Genomic DNA, 21,178 nt, shown 5'->3' on the forward strand with positions numbered 1-21,178 from the left:
CTAAGCTCGTCGCAGTAATAGAGATACCATCCGGTTAAGTGTCAAAATAAAACTTAAAGAAAATGAATCTCAACGAGTGATTAAAGATATACAGTAAATATAAATTATTGTACGAAAACCCAAAGCAGCAATAAAACAATAAAGAAATGATACAGTAATAGTATAAATCGGCCTACATCTTTCTAATGTATCTGAATTATGTTTCATGCCTATAAACTTGATACATTCTGCACGACATGAAAACCACAGCGATACATCTTTCTTCTTTCTTAATCTTCAGTCTCTGTGAATTTGTCTCTGTTTATTCCAGAGCACATTAAGCCAACACCTGCCCTTCAGTGTCCCGTTAGATTTTTTTAAGTCCATTGTGGAAAGTAGCTTTCAATAAATGGATTCTTTCCCATTAATAGTCATTGACATTTTATTTTGAAAGATCTTTCTCCATTTCCTTTGATATCGTGTTTTAAAACAGCATCTTGACGCTTCAGACGGACAACAAACGCTGTGATTGGAGGACAGACGGTTACGTAGGGGACTCGTTTTTAATATTTGATTTAATATTTTTTTAGCGTGCTCATCAACATAATTTACCTTAGTTATTTGTGTAAAACATATCATTTAGATTTATTTGTTTTTATGTAACGAATCAATCTAAAAAAAAAAAAAAGTAAAGCGTGCGTGTTGCCATATTGGCCGGAAATGCCGCCAAAAATCTTTGGCCAAGTATCGACATCACACCTCAGTCATATATGACTACAAAAATATAAAAATAAAAACCGACGCTGTCTGTTTTATATCTTATATCTGAGGTTCATTTCAAATAAAGGTCCGTAAACGAACTTAGAAGGGATGCTTCTCTGGGAGACCAGAACTTGCCTGAAAATTGTCACATTTTAAAGGTTTCTTCCGTAATAATGCAACTAATTGATGTTACCAGTGTAAAAACTACATTACGTCAATTACAGCCTCCCAATAGTCAATTCGGGCTTCTTATTGTTCACAAATGTGAAAAATATTGGCTAACACATAATGACCTTGTACATTTGTATAATTACATTTTAAGATTTTTATAAATTAGTCTTTATTCTAAATTCTGCTACCAGGGAGCTGGTTCTCATTTGATGTTTAGTGACAATAAATGGATTCTGAGTTGAATTCTGATAGCACCCCACTATGAGATCTGGTAACCGTGCACCGGAAACGTTTCGTTCAACATCCGGGTCAGTTTTCCTCACGCTGCAAACAGCATGGCAGCGAAAAACAAGCAACGTAAAAAGTCCAAAAAAGTGACATTTGAGGCCGAAGAAAACGAGCCGGAGGCGAAAAACAGCGGCGGAGAGGAGGATGAAGGTGAAGACAAGAATACGAAAGAGGAGGAGAGAGAGGAAGAGGAGCTCAGTCTGGAGGAGGTTTTACGGCTCGGAGGAACTAAGGTGAATTTACCTGGTGAAACAGGGCCAACACTCACAGAGTCAGGGAGCGTTTTAACTTGTGAAGGTCGGTTTGTTTTTATAGTTTTCTGAACTGACACGAAAGTTTATGTGACGTAAAAGCACAGTCCCCGGACAGTTTATTAGGTACACTTTGCTGTTACTGGGTTGGATCCACTTTTGCTTTCAGAGCTGCCTTATTTCTTCATAGATTCAACAAGACGCTCGAAACATTCCTAGGAGATTTTGGTCCTTAATGACGTGATCGTATCAGACAGCTGCTGCTCATCCATGATGCGGATCTCTTGTTGGTGCTCTCCTGTATTGAGCTCTGATCCTTTTGGAGGCCATTTGAGTACAGTGAACTCAGTGTCATGTTCAAGTAACCAGGAAGGCTGTGGTGTTTTAACAATGCTCAGTTGGTACTAAGGGACACAAAGTGTGCCAAGTAAATATCCCCACACCATTAGACCGCTGGCTGAACAGTTGTTATACACTCAGGATGGATCCATGCTTCCATGGTATTATTTACATAAATAAATAAAAACGTATCAAATAAAGTAAACATTTAAATACAATTTATACACAAATGTTAATCAGAATTCTTTGTCACATATTTTTAATCTTTTCTTTGTGGTTCTTCTCTACGTCTTTAGGCCGACTATATCCTCCTCGCCGGCCTCGAAGACTCCAACGAGCTCGTTGATGGCGGCATGAAAGGAGCGATAGATGACCTGGAGGAGGGCGAGCTGGAGTCATTCATCACCAAGCTGGGCATCCGGGCATACGCGACGCAGCAAACCATTCCGGACAAGCCTGAGGGTGAAGCCGCCACGGCTGCCACAGCTGCTGGCGAGAAGAAAGCTAAAAAGGTCAAAGTGGAGAAAGCAGAGGAGACGGCACCTGACACTCAGCCCAACGTCGTCGATCAGAAGCAGAAGAAGACAAAAGAGGCGCGGGTATCGGCGGCAAAAAAGGCGAAGCAGAGCCAGACCGTGTTTGAGTTCCAGCCACGGCAGGTGCTGCTGATCAAACCTGGTGGTAAGTGGTTCGAGCTGGATTACACAGAAGAGGGCTCGTCGGCGCCACAGGATGCTGCCCTGGTCTCGCAGTACAAGACGCTCGCTCAGCAGCTGTTCGAGGCTGAGGTGACCCTCTACAAGACCAAGAAGAGCTTGCAGAAAGGCGCCAACTCGGCCTGGATGAAGACAGTTGTCTCCTCTGGCGTGCTGGCGGACAGAATGGCAGCCATGACGGTTCTGATTCAGGACGCTCCGGTGCACATGCTGGAGCACGTGGAGAACCTAGTCACCATGGTGAAGAAGAAGGGCAGTCGGCGGATGGGTCTGATGGCAATGGACACGCTGCGAGAGCTGCTGCTGTCCAACCTGCTGCCCGGGGACAGGAAGCTCCGCACCTTTGCCCAGCACCCGTTCGACCAGCTTGAGGAGAAGGCCAGCGGCAACCGCGACGCCCGCGACCGCCGCCTCATCCTCTGGTACTTTGAGCACCAGCTGAAGCACCACGTGGCTGAGTTTGTGGTGGCGCTGGACTCGGTGGCTCACGACACAGTGCCTGCCACCAAGGCAAAGGCGTTAGCCACTGCCCATGAGCTGCTGTGCAGCCGTCCAGAACAAGAGAAGGCGCTGCTCACCCAAGTGGTAAACAAGCTTGGAGACCCCGAGTACAAGACGGCGGCAAAGGCATCGTACCTGCTGGAGACACTGCTGCACAAACACCCCAACATGAAAGGGGTGGTGTGCTGCGAGGTGGAGCGGCTCCTGTTCCGACCCAACATCAGCCCGAAGGCGCAGTACTACGCCGTGTGCTTCCTCAGCCAGGTGATCCTGAGCCACGACGAGGACGGGCTCGCCGCCAAGCTCATCACCATCTACTTCTCCTTCTTCCGTGCCTGCGTCAAAAAGAAGGACATTGAGTCGAAGATGCTGAGTGCGCTGTTGGCGGGCGTGAACAGGGCGTATCCCTACACCAGCACCGGGGACGACAAAGTGAGAGAGCAGATGGACACACTCTTCAAAGTGGTTCATCTGGTGAAGTTCAACACAGCCGTGCAGGCGCTCATGCTGCTGTTCCAGGTGATGGACTCCCAGCAGAGCATCTCGGACCGGTACTATGTGGCTCTGTACAGGTAAGGAAAACCTTGCCTGGCAGCTTGTTTGTGGGCTCTAAACAGACAACATTCAGGTGTTTACTTTCTCCACCTGTGTTGCAGGAAGCTGCTGGACCCCGGGCTGTCGTCGTCCTCCCGCCCGAACATGTTCCTGAACCTGCTGTACAAATCCATGAAGGCTGACGTGGCGCTGAGGCGGGTCAAAGCCTTTGTCAAACGGCTGCTGCAGATCAGCGCCGAGCAGAGCGCCAGCTTCGCCTGTGGGGCGCTCTTCTTGGTGTCGGAGGTCATGAGGGCCAAACCGGGCCTGAAGATACTGCTGCAGGAGGCGGAGGGGGTAAGAAATCTCAGAGGGTGTAAAACTGATGCTTTAGATTTTCCTTTTGGACAAAAATGCTCTCAAAGATGAACTGCTTTAAACTTTTGAATTATGGCTTCATTCAGAATGAGGAAGAGGAGGCGTTCAAAGACCTCGCTGCAGATGATGATGATGAAGAGGAGCGATTCGTGGATGCTGACAAACTAGAGGAACAAACAAACACAGAGGCAGAGGAGGTCAAACCTGCAGCATCATGGGTACATCACCAGAACCTGGAAGGTCTGTGAAACGCAAAGATTAGTGCTGACGTTCTCTGTTTGAAAACTGTTGTTGAAGGATGGGTTTAATCTAACATAACCGCCAGTGCCCCTGGTACTTTCCACCATTTCCACCCACTGTCTTCCTGGGAGGCTATTGTTTAATAGCTAGTTGTTTTGTTTTAGCTTCATGAAACTAATTGCAGATTTTTTTTATTTGCCTGAATCAGGAAAAACTTTTAGATCATGTTGTAATCTCTATTCCAGCTAATTTTGTGTGTTTGTTGCACCTGGCTGATTAAAATAAAGCAGGACAGTAAATAAGAAGACGAGCTTCATCATGTTTGTTTCTCCGTCCTGTTTTCTTTCAGGAATGAAGAGTGTTCAGAGCTACGACCCGCTGCACAGAAACCCGTTATTCTGCGGTGCAGATCGCTCGACTTTATGGGAGCTGCAGAAGGTAAAAAAATCTGTCCTAATAAACACAAAGTTCGTAACCAGAGCTTGTGTTCACAAGCTGCTGTGTATAACCTAATGTCTGATGTTCTCTGCAGCTCGCTCTGCACTTCCATCCGTCAGTGTCGCTGTTTGCAAAAACCATTCTGCAGGTAAAAGCCCCGCCCCTTTCCACATGCTCAGGAGCTCTGTAGTCGTCATGATTGTTGCTGTTAATGTTTGATATGATTTTATTTCCACAGGGAGACTTCATCCAGTACTCTGGGGACCCTCTGCAGGACTTCACCCTCATCCGCTTCCTCGATCGATTTGTCTTCAGAAACCCCAAACAGCTCAAAGCAGAACGTAAGACAAACAAGCACCGAATTCTATTGGATGCATTTTGTAAAATGGATCAAAAATGATGCAACATAAACACAGATGGATACAAAATGATCACATGTAGATGGGAAAATGACGAAAACTGGTGTCAAATGTTCACATTTGTGAAATAGTTCAATAAATAGTTCAAATAATTCAAAAAAGAAAGGATGATTAAAACAAACGGACTTAAAAGAGGAACAAAAACAATGAAGAGGGGATGAAATAAAATACAAAAAACGCACAAAGCTGCAAAACAGCAGCAACCTGCAGAGAAACAAGAGACAGTGGACGGTAAAGACAATCTAAATAAGTCTTTACAAGCTAAAAACGACAGAAAAATAAAAAAATTCAAACTCAGAAAGATGGAAAACGATAAAAAACATCCTGAAGAGTTGTTATTATTAGTCTGTGGTTTCATTGCTGTCTCGGCTCAAAACAGATTTAATCACGCTGACTTCACACATTGTGACAGTTTATTGACGGTTTTAATGAACTAATATTAATAATTTTAAGTGTAAACTTTCGTTTTTTTAATATTTTTTATTCTTTAGAAAACACCGACGCTGCTGTGATGAAGCCCAAACACAGATTACCTGTCAGCTTGCTACCAGGTAACTTTAAACAAATTTCACACTTTCTATGTTTGTTTTTTTTCCTTCACCTGCTCTGATGTCAGATGAAGTGTGGATCCTTTAAATTATTTGTGTGTCAGTGAACAGCGCAGAGTTTCTGTCCAAAGAAGAAAGTCAGGTTCCTGTTGATGAGATCTTCTTCCATCGGTGCGTCCCAGCAAAGTCACCTGACATATTTCCACTGTTTTTTGATTGTATTCTGTTTAATGAGTTTTGTTTTTTTGTTTCATTCGTCAGCTTCTTCAAGAAACGACAGCAGGAGAAGCAGCAACGCCGGCCACGAGGTGACGATGACGACGAGAGCCTGGAGGATGTGGACGATGATGAGTTTGAGAAACTTCTTGGTAAATAAACCATCGTCTCTAATTTAATGCTCAGTATCTCCTCATGAAAACATCACAGATCCTTGGTTAATGGCTTCAGTCGAGACACTTGTACAGTTAAATTTATAAACACGGATTACATAAAACACTGACATTTCGACGTAAACAGAACTGCATTTAAAATCTTTTATATTTCAAATAAAAGGTAAAAATTTAAATCGCAGGCTGATCCAGTCTGCGTGTAGTTTGGCTCACTGTGAGTTTGGCCCACACGTGCCTGATAACACCTGGGCGTGATCCTGATGATGGGAGGATCTTCCTGATGAGGAATCGGTGAACTCCTGGCCAGTCTGAGGTGCTGTTTGCTGCTGCCCTTCAACAGTTAAACATTTGGCACGTGTGCTCAGTGTCAACCTGCTCTCATCCGTGAAGAGACCAGGCCGTTAGTGGTCGACCTGCCGGTTCTGGTGTTCGCGGGGGAATGCTCGGCTCTGGGCTGTGACAGGGTTCCCGCTAAAGGACAAGCAGCCCACCGGAGGCTGGCTGTGCTCCTCCTGTTCTTCCTCCTTTGCTTGTAGTATAACTTAAAGTTCTCTGGCTGAGTAACTGTTTGTTTGTTTTTTGGCAGACACCTTTGAAGGTGATTCGTACTTTACCGACCTCGGCAGTGATAATCTGGACTTTGCAGGGTGAGTTTTCAGGTTTACTCTTGGGTTTTATTTCCATTCATTTATTGATTTACTTTGTCATTCTTAAATTTATTTTCCTTCTGTTTACAGTATTATTGTTTTATTTATTTCTGTATTACTGTTGCTACACATGGGAAAGCAAATACAGGAAATACTAGGAAGAGCATTACGTTGGTATTTATTTAGTCTTAAAAACAGAATAATCTGATTGGCTGTGAGACTCGAACACGATTTTGGTTTTGTTTTAAAAAAAACAAATAAAGACTTTAAAGACTTTTACACACTGACTGAACCATCCTCTTCCTCACAACGTTTTTTGTTTTTCTGTCAGTAATGTAAAGAGTAAAAAAGATAAGAAATCAGGAGACGACTCTGAGTCGGACGTGGACAACTCGGACATGGACGACCTGGACGATGAGGAGGTGTCTCTGGGCAGCATGGACGAGGAAGACTTCGGAGACGAACTGGAGGAAGAAGGAGGGATGTTCATGGACCCTGATGGAGACGAAGAGGGTGATGATGATGATGATGATGATGATGATGAAGGTAAAAAAATATGACAAAGTACGAAAACTTATTTTAATCCAGCTTTGTTTCGAGTGCCTGTTCAATATTCTCTGTTTTTAAATTAATACACCAATACCTTTATTTTTTTCTGCCTGTATAAATGTCTTTTTTGTCATTATTTGACTTGAGATTATATTGATGTTCATATATTCAAGTCCACGCTGTTATGAGTTAAAGGACAGAATCGACCTGAGCTCTTACAGACACCTGATCCTTCTCCTCTTCTTTCAGTTCCTGAGCTGGAGGATGAAGATGCTGCATTTGGAGGTCAGTACCTTTAGAAATCCTAACCACTGTTTTTTACATACTGAAGAGGGAACACAGTGCATCATGGGATATCTGAGCCAATAATCTGTAAGCCTATTTTAGACGAGCACCCCATAATTCAAAGAAAACTACTAAACATTTACATTTAAGGTTCTGGAACCAGTGAAGTTTAATCATTATAAAAATACAGATTAATAAATTCAGTCAACTCATCTGTTAAAGCAGCACCTAATTAAAATATAATATCTTACAGTTAACTTAAAAACATTTAATAAATGAATGCAAAATTTGGGGTTCTATGCTAAATTATGAAAGATGGCTGGAATTTATCCTTCTGCTAATGTGGAATTATTCTGCTTATTTTCAGCTCCTTATTTTCATTCTTGGACTCTTGTAGAGCAGCTTTGCATGATTCACATTTCAGAATAATCCTTCCCTATCTTATACTGAGTCCATGCTCTGTCTGAAATGAGCAGTTATAGCTCCTCCTCATTGGCTGCCCCTCACAGAAGACTTGTCAGTGGGGCGTTTATTCCTGTGATGGCCATATTCAGAATATTTGCTCTTTGTGACATCATAAAGATCCAGGAGGAGGAAAATCAGTGTGAAACTGAGTGTTTAGAGCAGTCTGAGGCTGAAAGGATTAGCTGTGCACGTACTAAGCTCCTTATTTGAACTTGGGCCGTGTTGAATATGAACGTCCATCACTGGAACAGAAGATATGAGAGAAAATAATTCTTTTCAAATGTAATATTGAAACTGGGAAAAACCTTTTCCACTGTATAGATTCAGAAGACGATGAGATGGAAGCTCCAGACATCACCCCACAGACCAAGAAGGGAAAGAGAAAATCCTCCGAGGAACTCGACTTCTCCGGATCTTTAGGTTAATGCTGGATCTGTAGCTCAAAGAATTATTAACATAATTTAATGTGTCAGTTTGTTTTGGCTGTGTATAGAAAACTCAGTCAGCGACTCCGGAGGTTATTTTATTGATCACTGTTCAATGTTTCAGGTTCCAAACAGAAGAAGAAGAAGGAAAAGAAAGATGCAGCCATGTTTGCTTCTGCTGAAGAGGTCAGTTTGACTTCAGAGAATTCATGGAAACAAGCACAACAGGATTATGGAATCATAAATATTTCAAAGGTCTTATAACATCATTATTGTTCTTTTTTTATTTTATTTTATTTATTTTTGTCAGTTTGGCTGCCTGCTGGACGAGAATGCCGGCTCCAAGTTTGACAACATCGGACTGAACGCCATGGCCAATAGAGACAAAGCAGGTGAGATCACAGAGCTTCACCTTGAACAGCTCATACTACTGCAGGAGCAAGCCCAGTGGCCACCTGAAGGCTGAGGATAGGATTTTGTGCTGCGATGCCTTTTAAAAATATGACCTCTAGGTCATCGTTATGGTTTCTATTATAATTACAGCACCTGAAATGTTCTGTATAACTAAAATGTTCATTAGTAAGTTAGTTTTATTCCTTATATTGACCCAACAGCCATCTCTGTTATTACAGTGATGTCATTTAATGGACCTTGAAACTAAGAATGATTACATTCAGACTGACATGTGAGAGCTGAAGGATGCTGAGGCTGTTTCAGGTTATAACAGGGTTAAAAACAAACAGACGAGATGAAGGCCGGTGTCTCACGTTTCATAACTTCTCCACACAGTGAAAGTGCTGTCAGTCCCACTCAGCTGCGCTGCACAGATAAACCAAATGTGTTTTCTTTTCTAACACTTCCTGTGTGCAGGTCTGAAGCAGCTGAAGTGGGAAGCTCAGCGCGACGACTGGATCCACGGCCGTGACGCCAAGACGCTGCGCAAGAAGAAGACCACGTTCAACAAGAAGAAGATGGGGTTCGGCCAAGCCAGGACGGGAAGCGGGACGTTTGGGAGCAAGAAGAAGAGGAAGTAAATGACGAGGATGCTGAAGATGTTGGCCTAAAGCTGAGGGACACCTTCGGTGACCACGCCTTCCTCGTCTGTCTCCCGGACGCTGTAGATTCCCGGACACTCAGCGGTCTCATCGTAAACCGGGAGGACGCGGACATAAAACGGTGTTTACAGATTCAATCTGGGGGCTGGTGAAGAGGAGCCACATTTAGCTTGTTTTATTTTTTTGTAAAATCAAAGACTTTGCTGCAAATCTTGCTGCAAATCTCATCTGGATCATTCCATCTCAGTCCATCATGTTTAAAATAAACTTTGGTTTTAAAATGCATAAATGAATACTTCATGGGATGAAAGCAGGGCTGTTTCATGATGTTTTTGAGGGAACATTTGTGTTTTAAGGTAAATATCTGGTCCTGTGCCTCTATGAAAATGGACTCTGAACGAATGAAGGATGCTTGAAGTTGCTGAAATATTTAGATGTCTACAGCCTGTAGAAACTTTTGCTTCTCACACAATGTTGTTTACACAGAATTGTCTTAAAACAGTCTAAAAGTGAATCGTTACACTCGTTAAAGCTTAAATGTTGGGGGAAAAGTTCACTGTGATATTTCCAGGTATGACGCAATATACAAAGTCCAAGTAAATTTATTAAATCCAAAATTTGTTACGCTCTTCTCTCACATATAACTCATAATTATGTAGAGAAGGGAAATATTGCTTTGTTTTTAGTTCCAGCCTCATGGCCCAAATTTCTCTGGCCAATGAGAGGGTGTGTGCCGCTGTGCCGTTTTCTTGGTTTGTTTTTCACCTTCGGACTGTTTTCAAGAATATCCCGTGTCTTGTATGTGAGAAGCTCTAAATAAAATCTACTGTGGTTTCTACAAGTCTCCAAATCCGCTGTCGGAGATCACACATTTAAATATTTTAGGGACTTCAAACGCCCGTTTTACGTTAACTGGAGCTGCACTGCTGACGCTCCACGTTCATATTTACTCTAACACATTTGAAGCTCTGGGAGTTTTCTAGATATTGGAATTTTAAAGTGCTCCCTCAAAAAAAGGATTTCAGAGTGATCTGTAAAAACATCCCGACCTTCATCCTCAGCTGTGAGAGGCTGAAGTCTATGAGTGCGATAATTCAAGCACAACCTCAAGAACTTCAAATTGAGACTGCTGGTGTGTCTACCAGGAGGCTGGTTATTTTTGAGAAATCTCATGATTCGTTCCTTTTAAGAAGTCAGAATTTTCTTTCAGGCAAATCTGAGCTGACATGGGATGAGCCTGTTTGACACATAAGCAGCAGATTTCCTTGTGTCTTAACAAATCAATTCACATACAACCTGTGTTTGTGTGAGACAAACATTTAAGTGTTTCATGATCCTGTTCAGTGTGTTTACAGGTTTAATGATTGTTTCTGTTTGAACATACTGATCATAATGTGCCATTTGTAGAACGGTCTGCACCATTTCAAGGTTTTGTTGTTTTACATTTACAAATTTAAATTGGTTCAGGTTTTTTGTTGGTGAGGTATTAACCATTAAAACTTATTAAGTATCAACTGGGATCGGCTCCGGCTCCTGCCCGCAACCTGAATTGAATAAGCAAAAGAAGATGGATGAATGGATAAAATGATCAAATATAGCAGTTAACATTAAACCATTTTAAATGTAATTTAATATCAAGCAATACTATTTTTCTGATTTTCTGTCACTGTTTCACAAATTCCTAACTTTTAATAGACCAAATGATTAATCTAGAAAGTATTTTGCAACTGAACTGATGGGAGATTATTAGGTACACTTGCTCAATAAATGTGGTCATTTTAAATTAGTTTACAAATTGCTGTAAATTAGTTTACAGCAAGGCAGCACGGTGGCACGGTGGTTAGCACTGTTGCCGCACAGCAAGAAGGTCCTGAGTTCAATTCCAACATCAGGCCGGGGTCTTTCTGTGTGGAGTTTGCATGTTCTCCCCGTGTTTGCGTGGGTTCCCTCCGGGTACTCCGGCTTCCTCCCACCGTCCAAAGACATGCACTTAGTGGGGATAGGTTAATTGGATAACCCAAATTGTCACTAGGTGTGAATGTGCGAATGGTTGTCTGTCCCTGTATGTTGGCCCTGCGACAGACTGGCGACCTGTCCAGGGTGTACCCCGCCTCTCGCCCTATGACAGCTGGGATAGGCTCCAGCGCCCCCCGCGACCCTGAAAAAGGATAAGCGGAAGCGAATGGATGGATGGATAGTTTACAGCAGTAATGATATAATTAATGTTATCAACAGACAAAAAGAAAAACTAACTGATTTTGTACAACAGCTATAACACCTCTTGTGGCTGTTGTTAGTTTACAGCTATTATATCAAACTAAAGTAATAGGAAGTGCAAGAATGTAATGCTAAAGGTCAGCAAAGAAAAAGCGGGAGTAACAGGGACATCAAGAAAGTTCATGAATACACACACACACACCTCTACATATATATGTATATCCATTGATCAATAGCATAGTGGTAACACCACTCGCCTTTGGAAGTTCAGGTGAGTGGTTTGACTCCCGACCAGGGTGTCTACAAATGCTCTCGCAAGAGGGAACCAGGATGTCAGGTCAGGGGGAAGGGGGTGGCTATAGCTCAGGTGGTAGAGCAGGTCATCTACTGGAAGGTTGGTGGTTCGATCCCAGGCTGCATGCCAAATATCCTTAGGCAAGATACTAACCCCATGTTGCTCTCCGATGCATCCATCAGAGTGTGAATGTGTATGAATGTTAGACAGTAAGCACTTAACAGTTAGAAAAAGTGGTTGTGTGATTGGGTGAATGAATTAGTTGTATAAAGCGCTTTGACTGCTCATATAGAGTAGAAAAGCGCTACATAAGAACCAGTCCATTTACCATATCATCACCCCCACTTGAGATTGTACTTGGGTACCAAGTGTGAGACAAAAAAGAGGTTTTTGGGTTTGGCTGCTTCATACAGCAGCAAATATATACAAAGTATGTGTGTTTAAAAATAACAACAAAGGCAGGATATCCTTGACTGGGCTGGATACCAGCCACATTTAATAACTTCTCCACAGAGAAAAGACAATTCCTGTATAAATGAATGAGGTCTGATGAGTCTTTACAGGAAGTGATGTCTTTTTTCCTAATGTGCAGTGCTGAAGCAGCCGGGAGGCTCCAGACTCAGATGCCAAGGCGCTGCACGTGATAATGACGATGACGTCGATGGACACCTTCAATCCTGTTTGGCTGACCAGGCCTCCTGGTCTCTCTCTCGGATGCCGTAGATCCCCGCCCACTCGTTGGACTTGTAGTAAACTGGGAGGAAGCGGACGTCACAAAATTAATTTTGTTGTGTTGGAAATTTGTGGGTTGAGAGACTGGCAGCAGAGCTGTGCAGCTGATTAACTTACAGAAATTATGATATGATGTTCACATAAAGCAGAAGGAAGGTTTATAAACATGTTGTTTATTTTATGGCTCAAAAAATCAGGTTGTTCTGCAGTAAATGTGTACCTAATATACTTTTACACATTACTTGATTTAATGTATATTGTCTTTATTTGGTGCTATGTTGGTATCTTCAGATGAACTTCAAAAAAACTTTGTTGTTCTGCTGAAATTGCACTAATCATTTTTATTTTCATATGAATTGATTTATTTCACCAACTTGGGTTTTAATTGATTTAAATATGACCTCATTTTCATCTGTTGTATGTACATTTCAACGTTATCTGTGCTCTGACATTTTTATTTTCATACGTTGTGCAGGTGTGTTTCTGATTTTCTAATTTAGTAATGATTTTAAATCTGGACCACACTATATAAACAGTAATTATTATTATGAAAGAAGCCAGTGTCCATGTTAGAGTTGAAAAACACCTTCTGCTAAGCCCCAGTTTGAACCTGGAGATTCTTCTTACCTTCTAGGATGGATGGGAACCTCCTGTTCATAGTGTTCCTGAAATCTGCAGGTGGTGCAGGATATAAAACATGAAATTTAGGATGATATAAAGCCAGACCTATTTCAGATCCATTTAACATCATAATTTCATACCTCGACTGGTGTCCATTGTGTGAAACAGACCGTAAGCCCCGAGGACGCCCAGCAGCTCCAGAGCAATCACGCCCTTCATGAGCTTCTTAGCCAGCGGCTCCAGAGGTTTCGGAGACATCTGAGGGGAGACCAACAAATACAAACAACTTTATTTACAAAGACAGGGATAGACAGCGTGTTCTCTTCTTTCATTTTGCCTCCATTATGAAGGTCACATTAATTCATTACACTGCATCTAACTTTCCTGATAGAATATTTTTATTTCACTGCTACACAGAGGTACTCAGCTCTGCACCTCTAGTACAGATAACAGACAGCAGACCTCGCTCTTCAGTGAAAGTTAAAATAATGTCTGCACATATTTTAGATTAGAATGAGAATACCTTATTTTATTGTGATTATATGTAATTTTGTACATTTAAAACCTATAACAAAAACAACAGATCGTCAATATTTTATATTAAATTCAGACAGAAGAAAAAGGCTGTAACTTTATTTTGAAAATAGTTTGCTACTCTTCCAAAATAAAAATCCGAGTTGGATTTTCAACCTTAACGCGTTTGTTTAATGACAGCATGACACAACAAGCCGGGCACTCAGGAAACATCAATATGTTAGCAAACGGTCGCTTATTTCTTCGTTTTGAACTGAAGGCGTTTTATTTAACGCCTTTGTTACGTCTGAACTTACCTTATATTAGATTTGTGGTACTTGAGATAAATGAATAACTGCTTTAAATCTAAATCAGAGCACTATAAATTATATCAGTAGAGTAAACTGCTTGCAAAAACAAATCTTCTGCCCTTGTAACAACCACAGCAAACTACTAACACGCTGCTTCCGGTGTACGGAAGCTCGGTAGGGACATATCGACTTTTTTTGGCGTCCTTACCTCATTAAAACCATTAAAACCGCTGTTTACCGTAAATAGAAAGGCAGCGACTTTTAGTGATAACACGGCTAAAAGAGGCTCCTTTACATTTGATAATTCTCTTTTTTATTCAATAAAATAGTAATTTGATAAATGAATTAAGACTAATTATTAAATTATTTTCTATTAATTTTTTTTCATCAAATCAATATAATCACTAGTAAAGAACAATCACGTAACAACTCCTTGCTATAATAATTTATAATAATTTTTCTTGACTATTTTATTGTATTTATTTATTTATTTATTTATTGACAAACTAGATATCACAATACATAAATGAAATTTAACCAAACGCAAAGCAAAACAGAAAATTAAAAATAAAAATGAATGCACAGTTTGAATAAAAACTATTTAGCTGAATTCCCTGTGAAAAGATGAAAAATCTGAAATTTTAAATTTTACATACTCAATAAAAAAAGAAAAAAAGACCTTACAAGAAAAGCTGAATGTTGGCCTCACCCATCTTACCGGTTGTCCGGTCACCTAAGGGGTTAATTGCATGAATAAATAAATAACTGATTAAAAGGACTAAGTACGAGTGCCTTGTTTTTAGAAATACAAAAACTGTCTTAGATAATGTCACCGTTTCTCACTCTCTCTCCCCCCTGTGATAATAAAACAACAACAACAACATAGAATCAACTCTTGAATCGTCTGCTCTAAAAGCGTCTTTTATTACTGTTTTTGCTATATATATTTTCTTTTAATTATCATAACAACAAAATTTCGGTCAGCTGAAATTCTGATGTTGAATTGTGATTTAATCATTGTAGTTATGGGATGTTACCAGGAGGTGTCAGCGTTGTGGCAAGATGAACAAAACAAGATGACAGCTCCTGTCATAAAAACAAGGGGTACGTCTAATAAAACACCTGATGCACCTGATGAAAGTCTGAATAACTGTTTTTAAATTTAGTTGTGAAGCAGTCATAAGGAAAGAATTCACTTTCATGAGCAGATTCCACTGAAGACACCTGCAATTTCTGGGGGTTTTTTTGTTTTTGTTTTTTTTGAGGAAATAAAATCTAATGTCATTTCGTTTTTATATTCTTAGCTGAATGAGCACCAGCTGCAGGTTAGATTCCCAGTTTTCCCAGAGGCTGCCTCGGTTTTACAGCTGCTATTCCTGCAGGAATCTCAGCAAAGCAGCAGCCAAACGGGTTTAGACTAAGAGACAATATTTGCTCACCTGGGTCACAAAAACCTCACTTTACAGCATGATTAGGTGCAGAAATAGGAGCTAGAAAAGAGTCCTCTGCAGGGCTGGAAACTCATTAAAAGCTACTGCACTCAGAGGGCATCAGAGGTCTTCAACAAATGTGTTTAATTTCTAAAATTATTTACTACTTTCTCCCACATACAGTTTCCTTTTGTCCATTCTTAAGTCACATATGTCTCATAACAAATCTATAATCAGGCATGATGGTGGAATCTATTCTATGTTGCTGTGAAAAATACTTTAAAAGTCAAATTTCAGCTGGTGAAACAGCACAAATGTTGCTAAACACATAACCACAGAGGATTTTTACAGTAATTACAGTATCTACCACCATTTTGCTTTAATTTTAGTGTTTCTAATTTAATCCCCACAAACAGCTTGTTACTGTTAAATATAAATACATGTCCTCATCCTGACCGACTCACACGAACATTCAAACAACGGAAACAGCAAAATATATCCTCAGCATGCAAAACAACTGAAATAACCATGGCAACACTTAATAATTTGTGATTTTTGAATGTACAATGCAAATACCGCATTTTACTGTAAATATGTGTAGTGGGTTGCTGTTAATAAAGTTGTGAGTATTTATTTATTTTTTAAATTTTGAATGAAACAAAAGGTTGTTTTTTTTAAACAAAAAACAAAAAGCAAAAAACCTTTAGGCAATTTATGCGATCAACAAAATAAATAAAATAAATAAAAAATACAGCCTTACAGCTGCTGACATCCATCTCAAATACTGCCATCTATGATATGTGTATTGTATGTACAGCACACACCATTTATACAGTCTAAAAAGATACATGTGTATTCTCATTATTACTTCCACTGCACTTTCTGTACATGTAAACAATCACAGTGTATACGATTCATTTTTTCATTTTTTCTATTATATCTCTAATTCACTTTCTCTTCCTATCGCTTCTTCCTCTGCTGCTGTAACAAGGGAATTTCCATAATGTGGGATCCATACAGTTTATATAAATTGTATGTCCACACTTTCAAAGAATGGCTAATCAAACAGTTGATTTCTTGCAAACACGATGGCCCATGAAGCACAACAGGAAGAACAATCACCACAGCACCTCCTCTGTCAACTGCACATCCTCGATTCCTTTCTTTAACTCCTCTCTGAGCATCTCCTCAAACTAGTTCATGCATTTATTACTTCTTGGCTGGACTACTGTAGTTCATTGTTATCAGGATGTCCTAAAAACTCCCTGAAAAGGCTTCAATTGATCCAAATCGCTGCAGCCAGCAAGAGTCCTGACAGGGACTAGAAAGAGAGAGCATATTTCTCCTGTATTGGCTGTCCTTCATTGGCTTCCTGTTAAATCCAGAATTTAATTTAAAATCCTGCTCCTCACATACAAGGTCTTAAATAATCAGCCCCCATCTTATCTTAATGACCTTGTAGTACCATATCACCCTATTAGAGCACTTCGCTCTCACGCTGCAGGCCTACTTGTTGATCCTAGAGTATTTAAAAGTAGACTCAACCTCTCTGGGTACATCTCAGGCCCTCTAAAGTACGGAGGCCTATCTCCCCTCACCACACTCCCTGCCGGTGGCTGATGCCCTCAGACGTTGGTGTTTTGGTGGTTCTTGTCGACCTGGGCTGGGTGCTCATGTATGTACTGGCTCACTCCTGGTGGCCGATTGGTGGGGCCTGGCGCCTGTGGCCCGGCTGGGCCCCTTCCGGGGGGTGGGGTGCCCTTAGGCCTCTGGGCCTGAAGCTCGGTCCTCTCTGGCACAGCTGGCTGCCGGCAGAGCCCGCGGGCACGCCACTGCAACCCCCTCTGGCTTCTGCTCCGTAGCTGCTGGGTGACCTCTTGTTTGGGGCTCTACTCAGCTCTTCCCAGGAGGGTGGCACGGTTCACCCCCTTTTGGTGGTCCTCCTCGGGTCCTCGTACTCTGGGGCCTCTGAATGTCTGGGGCCTGGATCTCCTCCATACCTGCTTCATGCCCTGGGGGACGGGGCTATGGCTCCCCACACTCCCTAGCAGATCGTTACATGGAGAAACCTTTGGAATACAAGCATGCTGATCCACACAGGTATGCACACAGGTGTGCACACGGGTGTTCACAGACGTGGACTACACCTTTCTTGGCTGCTGCCTCAAAGCACATTGTGCGCTGTCTATCTTGCGTGCTGCACAATATCGTTTAATATTTAGTATCTACTGTTATCTACTGCTAGCTAGTTTATTGTGATGGTGCTGTATTTATGATGTTGCTCTTTTTGGTTTGCTTTCTCTTCTGTTTTTTTTTCTCCATACAGGTGATCCAGGTGTTTTGTTTTTCTTTCTTTCTTCCCCCCCTTTCTCACCGTCTCTTCTCCCCTGTTTTTCTTTCTCTCCCTCTTTCTTTCATTCTTTCTCCCTGTCCTATCCCCCAGTCATGTCTGTCCCATTTGTGGCAACCGAAAATAAAATAGATACATAATTATAATACAGGTCAATCAAATGGACCAATATGGCAAGGCCATGATGATCCACTTGGTAAAATAAATCTGCTTGGCATCTTTCTTGGCCTTAAGACAACAATTCTGATGGCTAAAGATCCAAATGGGACAAAAAAAAAAAAAAAAAGTAGAATGGGAGGGAGAGCCTTCAGTTTTCAGGCCCCTCTTCAGTGGAACCAGCTCCCAGTTTGGATTCAGGACACAGAAACTGTCCTCCTTAGTTACTATTAATCTCTGGCTCTCTTCCACAGAGTGTCTTTGTTCTGTAAAAATGAAACATCTCCATGTTGGAGCCTCATTTTAAAGTCATGTCAGTTAAATATGATGTGAAATTTTTTCATTATACTGATGTGATCATAACATTTTTTCCATAGGACTTCTGTTATTTAAATTCACTACATGGCACAATGTGAGAAGATTAAAAAAAAAACTTTTGTAATCACAGGCACACAGACAAATGCTGGAAGGCAGTTTCAAATGTTTGAATATGAAGGACAAGTTGTTTAAAGACTCCTCCTCTCTCCGTGGTTCGTATATCTCAGTTGTGGTTATGATTTAGTGATACTTAAAGGTAAAAACACTTTTGGAAAGGACACACTTTCCCCAGTTATAGCTCCTCCTGGAGTCTTCTCTCTTTGCTGCCCTCGTGATGCATTTTAGGAGCTGATGTGTCCTTCAACACAGAGCACAGACTGGCAGGAGGACAGAGACCTGCTGAACTCATGCACACAAATAAACACAGAGTGTTCATGGATAATGTTTGGGAGCTGGGTGTAGTCAGAAGAAGTAAAGAATAATCTGTTTCTATCTGTTTTGTCGCTGAATTTATAGCAGGGTCAGGAGGTGATGCCAATTTAAAAAAAAATCACAACATTCGGATTATTGTTATATGTATGGTGGGTAATGAAGAGCCGATCAAGCACACAACATCTCTGTTTGTTTCCTGTGTCAAGAATTTGGAGGCTGTGGATGCAGAGTAAGGAGTATTATCATTTTTAGCTGATGAAAATAAAATATTTATAACAAATCAATAAATCACAGCTATTTTTCATCATTTATTCCCCATGAGGATCTCTAGACAGGTGGTAGTTCCATGTTCTCCCCATACTTGCCCATCTTAACTCAGGATGCAAAATAAAAACATATCTTTCACGCTCAATCATCCAGGTAGGGAAATCCCAAAACGCTGACTGTGTTCATGTGGAGGTGAAGTTTTCAGTGAGAGAAAAATTAAAAAACTGGGACATTTTAAAGGTTCGTACCTGTAAAGAATCTTGTGTGTGTTTTTCTTATTTTATGATAATGTATAAAGTGACTTTTAGTAAGGTAACTCTCGATTTTCAATGAGACTACCTGTTTAAATAAAAGATCTAAAGCTAATAATAAAGATTTTGCAAATTTTTACAGGAAGAGCTCTTTCCTGGCCACAGATTCCATATTCATCCTTCATGCCCACTGATTCTTCGTTAAGTCTTCCTCTGTTGTATCTGAAGCCTCTTTAAAGTCTTCAGTCAATGTTTAATCCATAACTTATGACTTGTAAATACTTTTCGTGATCCTGTGCAGGTGAGGGAAGCCCTTCGTTGTGTCACAGCTTTGATAAACACTTCGACCCCCTCTCGGTCTTCATGTGCAACCGACAAATGAAGGGAAATATTTGATGGCCACAGAAGATAAAACAGCGGCTGTGTGCAGAGAGCATGGTGGTCCAGCTTCTCTTGTTCCTTCACCTCGGCTGTGTGTGCCGGCTATCCTTTCAGATTCACTGGCAGGTAAACACACACTGTCAGCGCACAAACAGTGAACCCTGCAGCTGAAAAGGAAGGAGGAGATCCCGGTCTGCCGGGAACTAAACACTTTCACACAAAGGGAAAGGTTCATATTTCACGGTTATATAAAGACATTAAAGATCAGCCTCTCTAGAACCAGCATGTTTTGTGTTTTATCACTCCTACAGCTTTTTGAGCTTCATAAACTACATTTGAGACATGCATTATTCTTAAAATGAAAGAAAAATGTGTATTTCCACTCTGCGTATAGGTGGGCCAAGATTTTGTGAGAACCTCAAGCTTCATGATTCTGGATTCATAGAGGCCTGATCTGGTCCCTCGGCCTTGAATTGTAAACATGAGGATTATGATATTAACTGGCATCGTTTTGGTATTTAAAACCACTGTATGTAAATCTAAATTCCTGAGGATTCTTAGTTGAAATTATACATACTAAACAAACTACCACATCCTTTATATCATAAAGACAGAAAAATGTCTTTTGGTCAGACCACCTTCACAAGAAAAGCTTCCATCCAGTGCTTATACAATACAGTGACCCCTGGTTTTCCTCTGCATGTACCAGAGATGGCCTCATGCTTTACTGCCCTGCACCCGAGTTCCCTGCTCTCATTTTTTGCCCCTTTGGATTTGTTATATGCATCTGTAATGTAACTCCTATATCTTAATACTTCAACAATGTTAATACTCTGTGCTTAGATGCTGCTAACTTTATGCTAGCTTATCACTCTGTTGAAAGAGATGTTTTAAATGTTTTAAATGAAATTTGAAATGTTTACAAAAAAATAAAAATACAGAACGTAACACAAACTAATTTTATGGCAAAATGTAACCAAACAAAAGTTGAAGATGAGACTGAAAAAGAAAACACACATAGGTGTAAAACAGAAAAAAGGTGTAATAGTGATCATTTTGATGCATGAAATGAGTTACAGAAGGTAAGAAAAATCTTTAAAGCTATCGAATCTGTGGATCTGATTCTGTCCATTTCGTTGCTTGACTGTGCGGCAGATTTGGTGCCATTTTTCTTTAATTCTTTTCACTTTTAATAATTTTTTGAGAGTCAAAATTAAACCTGAATCTGCTGTGAGCCTCCTACAGGGGCCAGCTGAGCATACGTACCAACCCCCCTCGGGGTGTTTATTACCCGGCCCTGGGATGCAGGCGGCTGATTGGACAGCGGCTGCGCAGCAGCGAGCAGCAGGTGTCGCAGACGCTCAGTGCGCACAAACCGTCCGTCGGCCACAGTGCGCGCACAGGTGAGAGGCAGCAGCTCCGGTCATAAACAGACAGGGGGGATTCAGCGGCCCGGTACCGGCTGCCAGCTGAGGACAGGTTCACGTGGTTGTTTTCCAGCCTTGCGTGGAGCTGTTTGGATGAA

At 41.2% G+C, this 21,178-nt stretch overlaps 2 protein-coding genes across 4 annotated transcripts; one reads left to right on the forward strand and one right to left on the reverse strand.

Annotated features, from left to right (window-relative positions):
- The first annotated feature begins 1,201 nt into the window (after window positions 1-1,201).
- On the forward strand, window positions 1,202-10,893 carry cebpz (CCAAT enhancer binding protein zeta). Of its 3 annotated transcripts, none has more exons than XM_085247311.1 (17): window positions 1,202-1,433; window positions 2,087-3,579; window positions 3,664-3,898; window positions 4,006-4,159; window positions 4,509-4,597; window positions 4,692-4,745; window positions 4,836-4,938; window positions 5,508-5,567; window positions 5,669-5,735; window positions 5,826-5,932; window positions 6,540-6,600; window positions 6,932-7,146; window positions 7,399-7,434; window positions 8,221-8,319; window positions 8,449-8,510; window positions 8,635-8,716; window positions 9,195-10,893. In XM_085247311.1, exons 1-17 carry the CDS (start codon window positions 1,248-1,250, stop codon window positions 9,356-9,358), a joined length of 3,267 nt encoding a protein of 1,088 aa, XP_085103437.1. In that variant the 5' UTR covers window positions 1,202-1,247; the 3' UTR covers window positions 9,359-10,893. The 3 variants fall into 3 exon arrangements, with proteins under 3 accessions (XP_085103437.1, XP_085103438.1, XP_085103439.1); XM_085247312.1 differs by having other exon boundaries at window positions 6,932-7,141; window positions 7,397-7,434; XM_085247313.1 differs by having other exon boundaries at window positions 6,932-7,135; window positions 7,397-7,434.
- A 1,471-nt stretch (window positions 10,894-12,364) lies between these two features.
- LOC146558400 (protein CEBPZOS-like) lies at window positions 12,365-14,217 on the reverse strand. The gene is made up of 4 exons (XM_085247359.1): window positions 14,075-14,217; window positions 13,385-13,502; window positions 13,251-13,295; window positions 12,365-12,645 (listed from the first exon to the last, which is right to left on the reverse strand). Exons 2-4 carry the CDS (start codon window positions 13,500-13,502, stop codon window positions 12,563-12,565), a joined length of 246 nt encoding a protein of 81 aa, XP_085103485.1. The 5' UTR covers window positions 14,075-14,217; the 3' UTR covers window positions 12,365-12,562.
- Between the last annotated feature and the right edge of the window lie 6,961 nt (window positions 14,218-21,178).

Source organism: Mchenga conophoros, linkage group LG15 (assembly GCF_057382185.1).
Source record: "Mchenga conophoros isolate Kocher_MC1m ecotype Shallow Benthic linkage group LG15, M_conophoros_male_GT1.1, whole genome shotgun sequence".
Lineage (NCBI taxonomy): Eukaryota > Metazoa > Chordata > Actinopteri > Cichliformes > Cichlidae > Mchenga > Mchenga conophoros.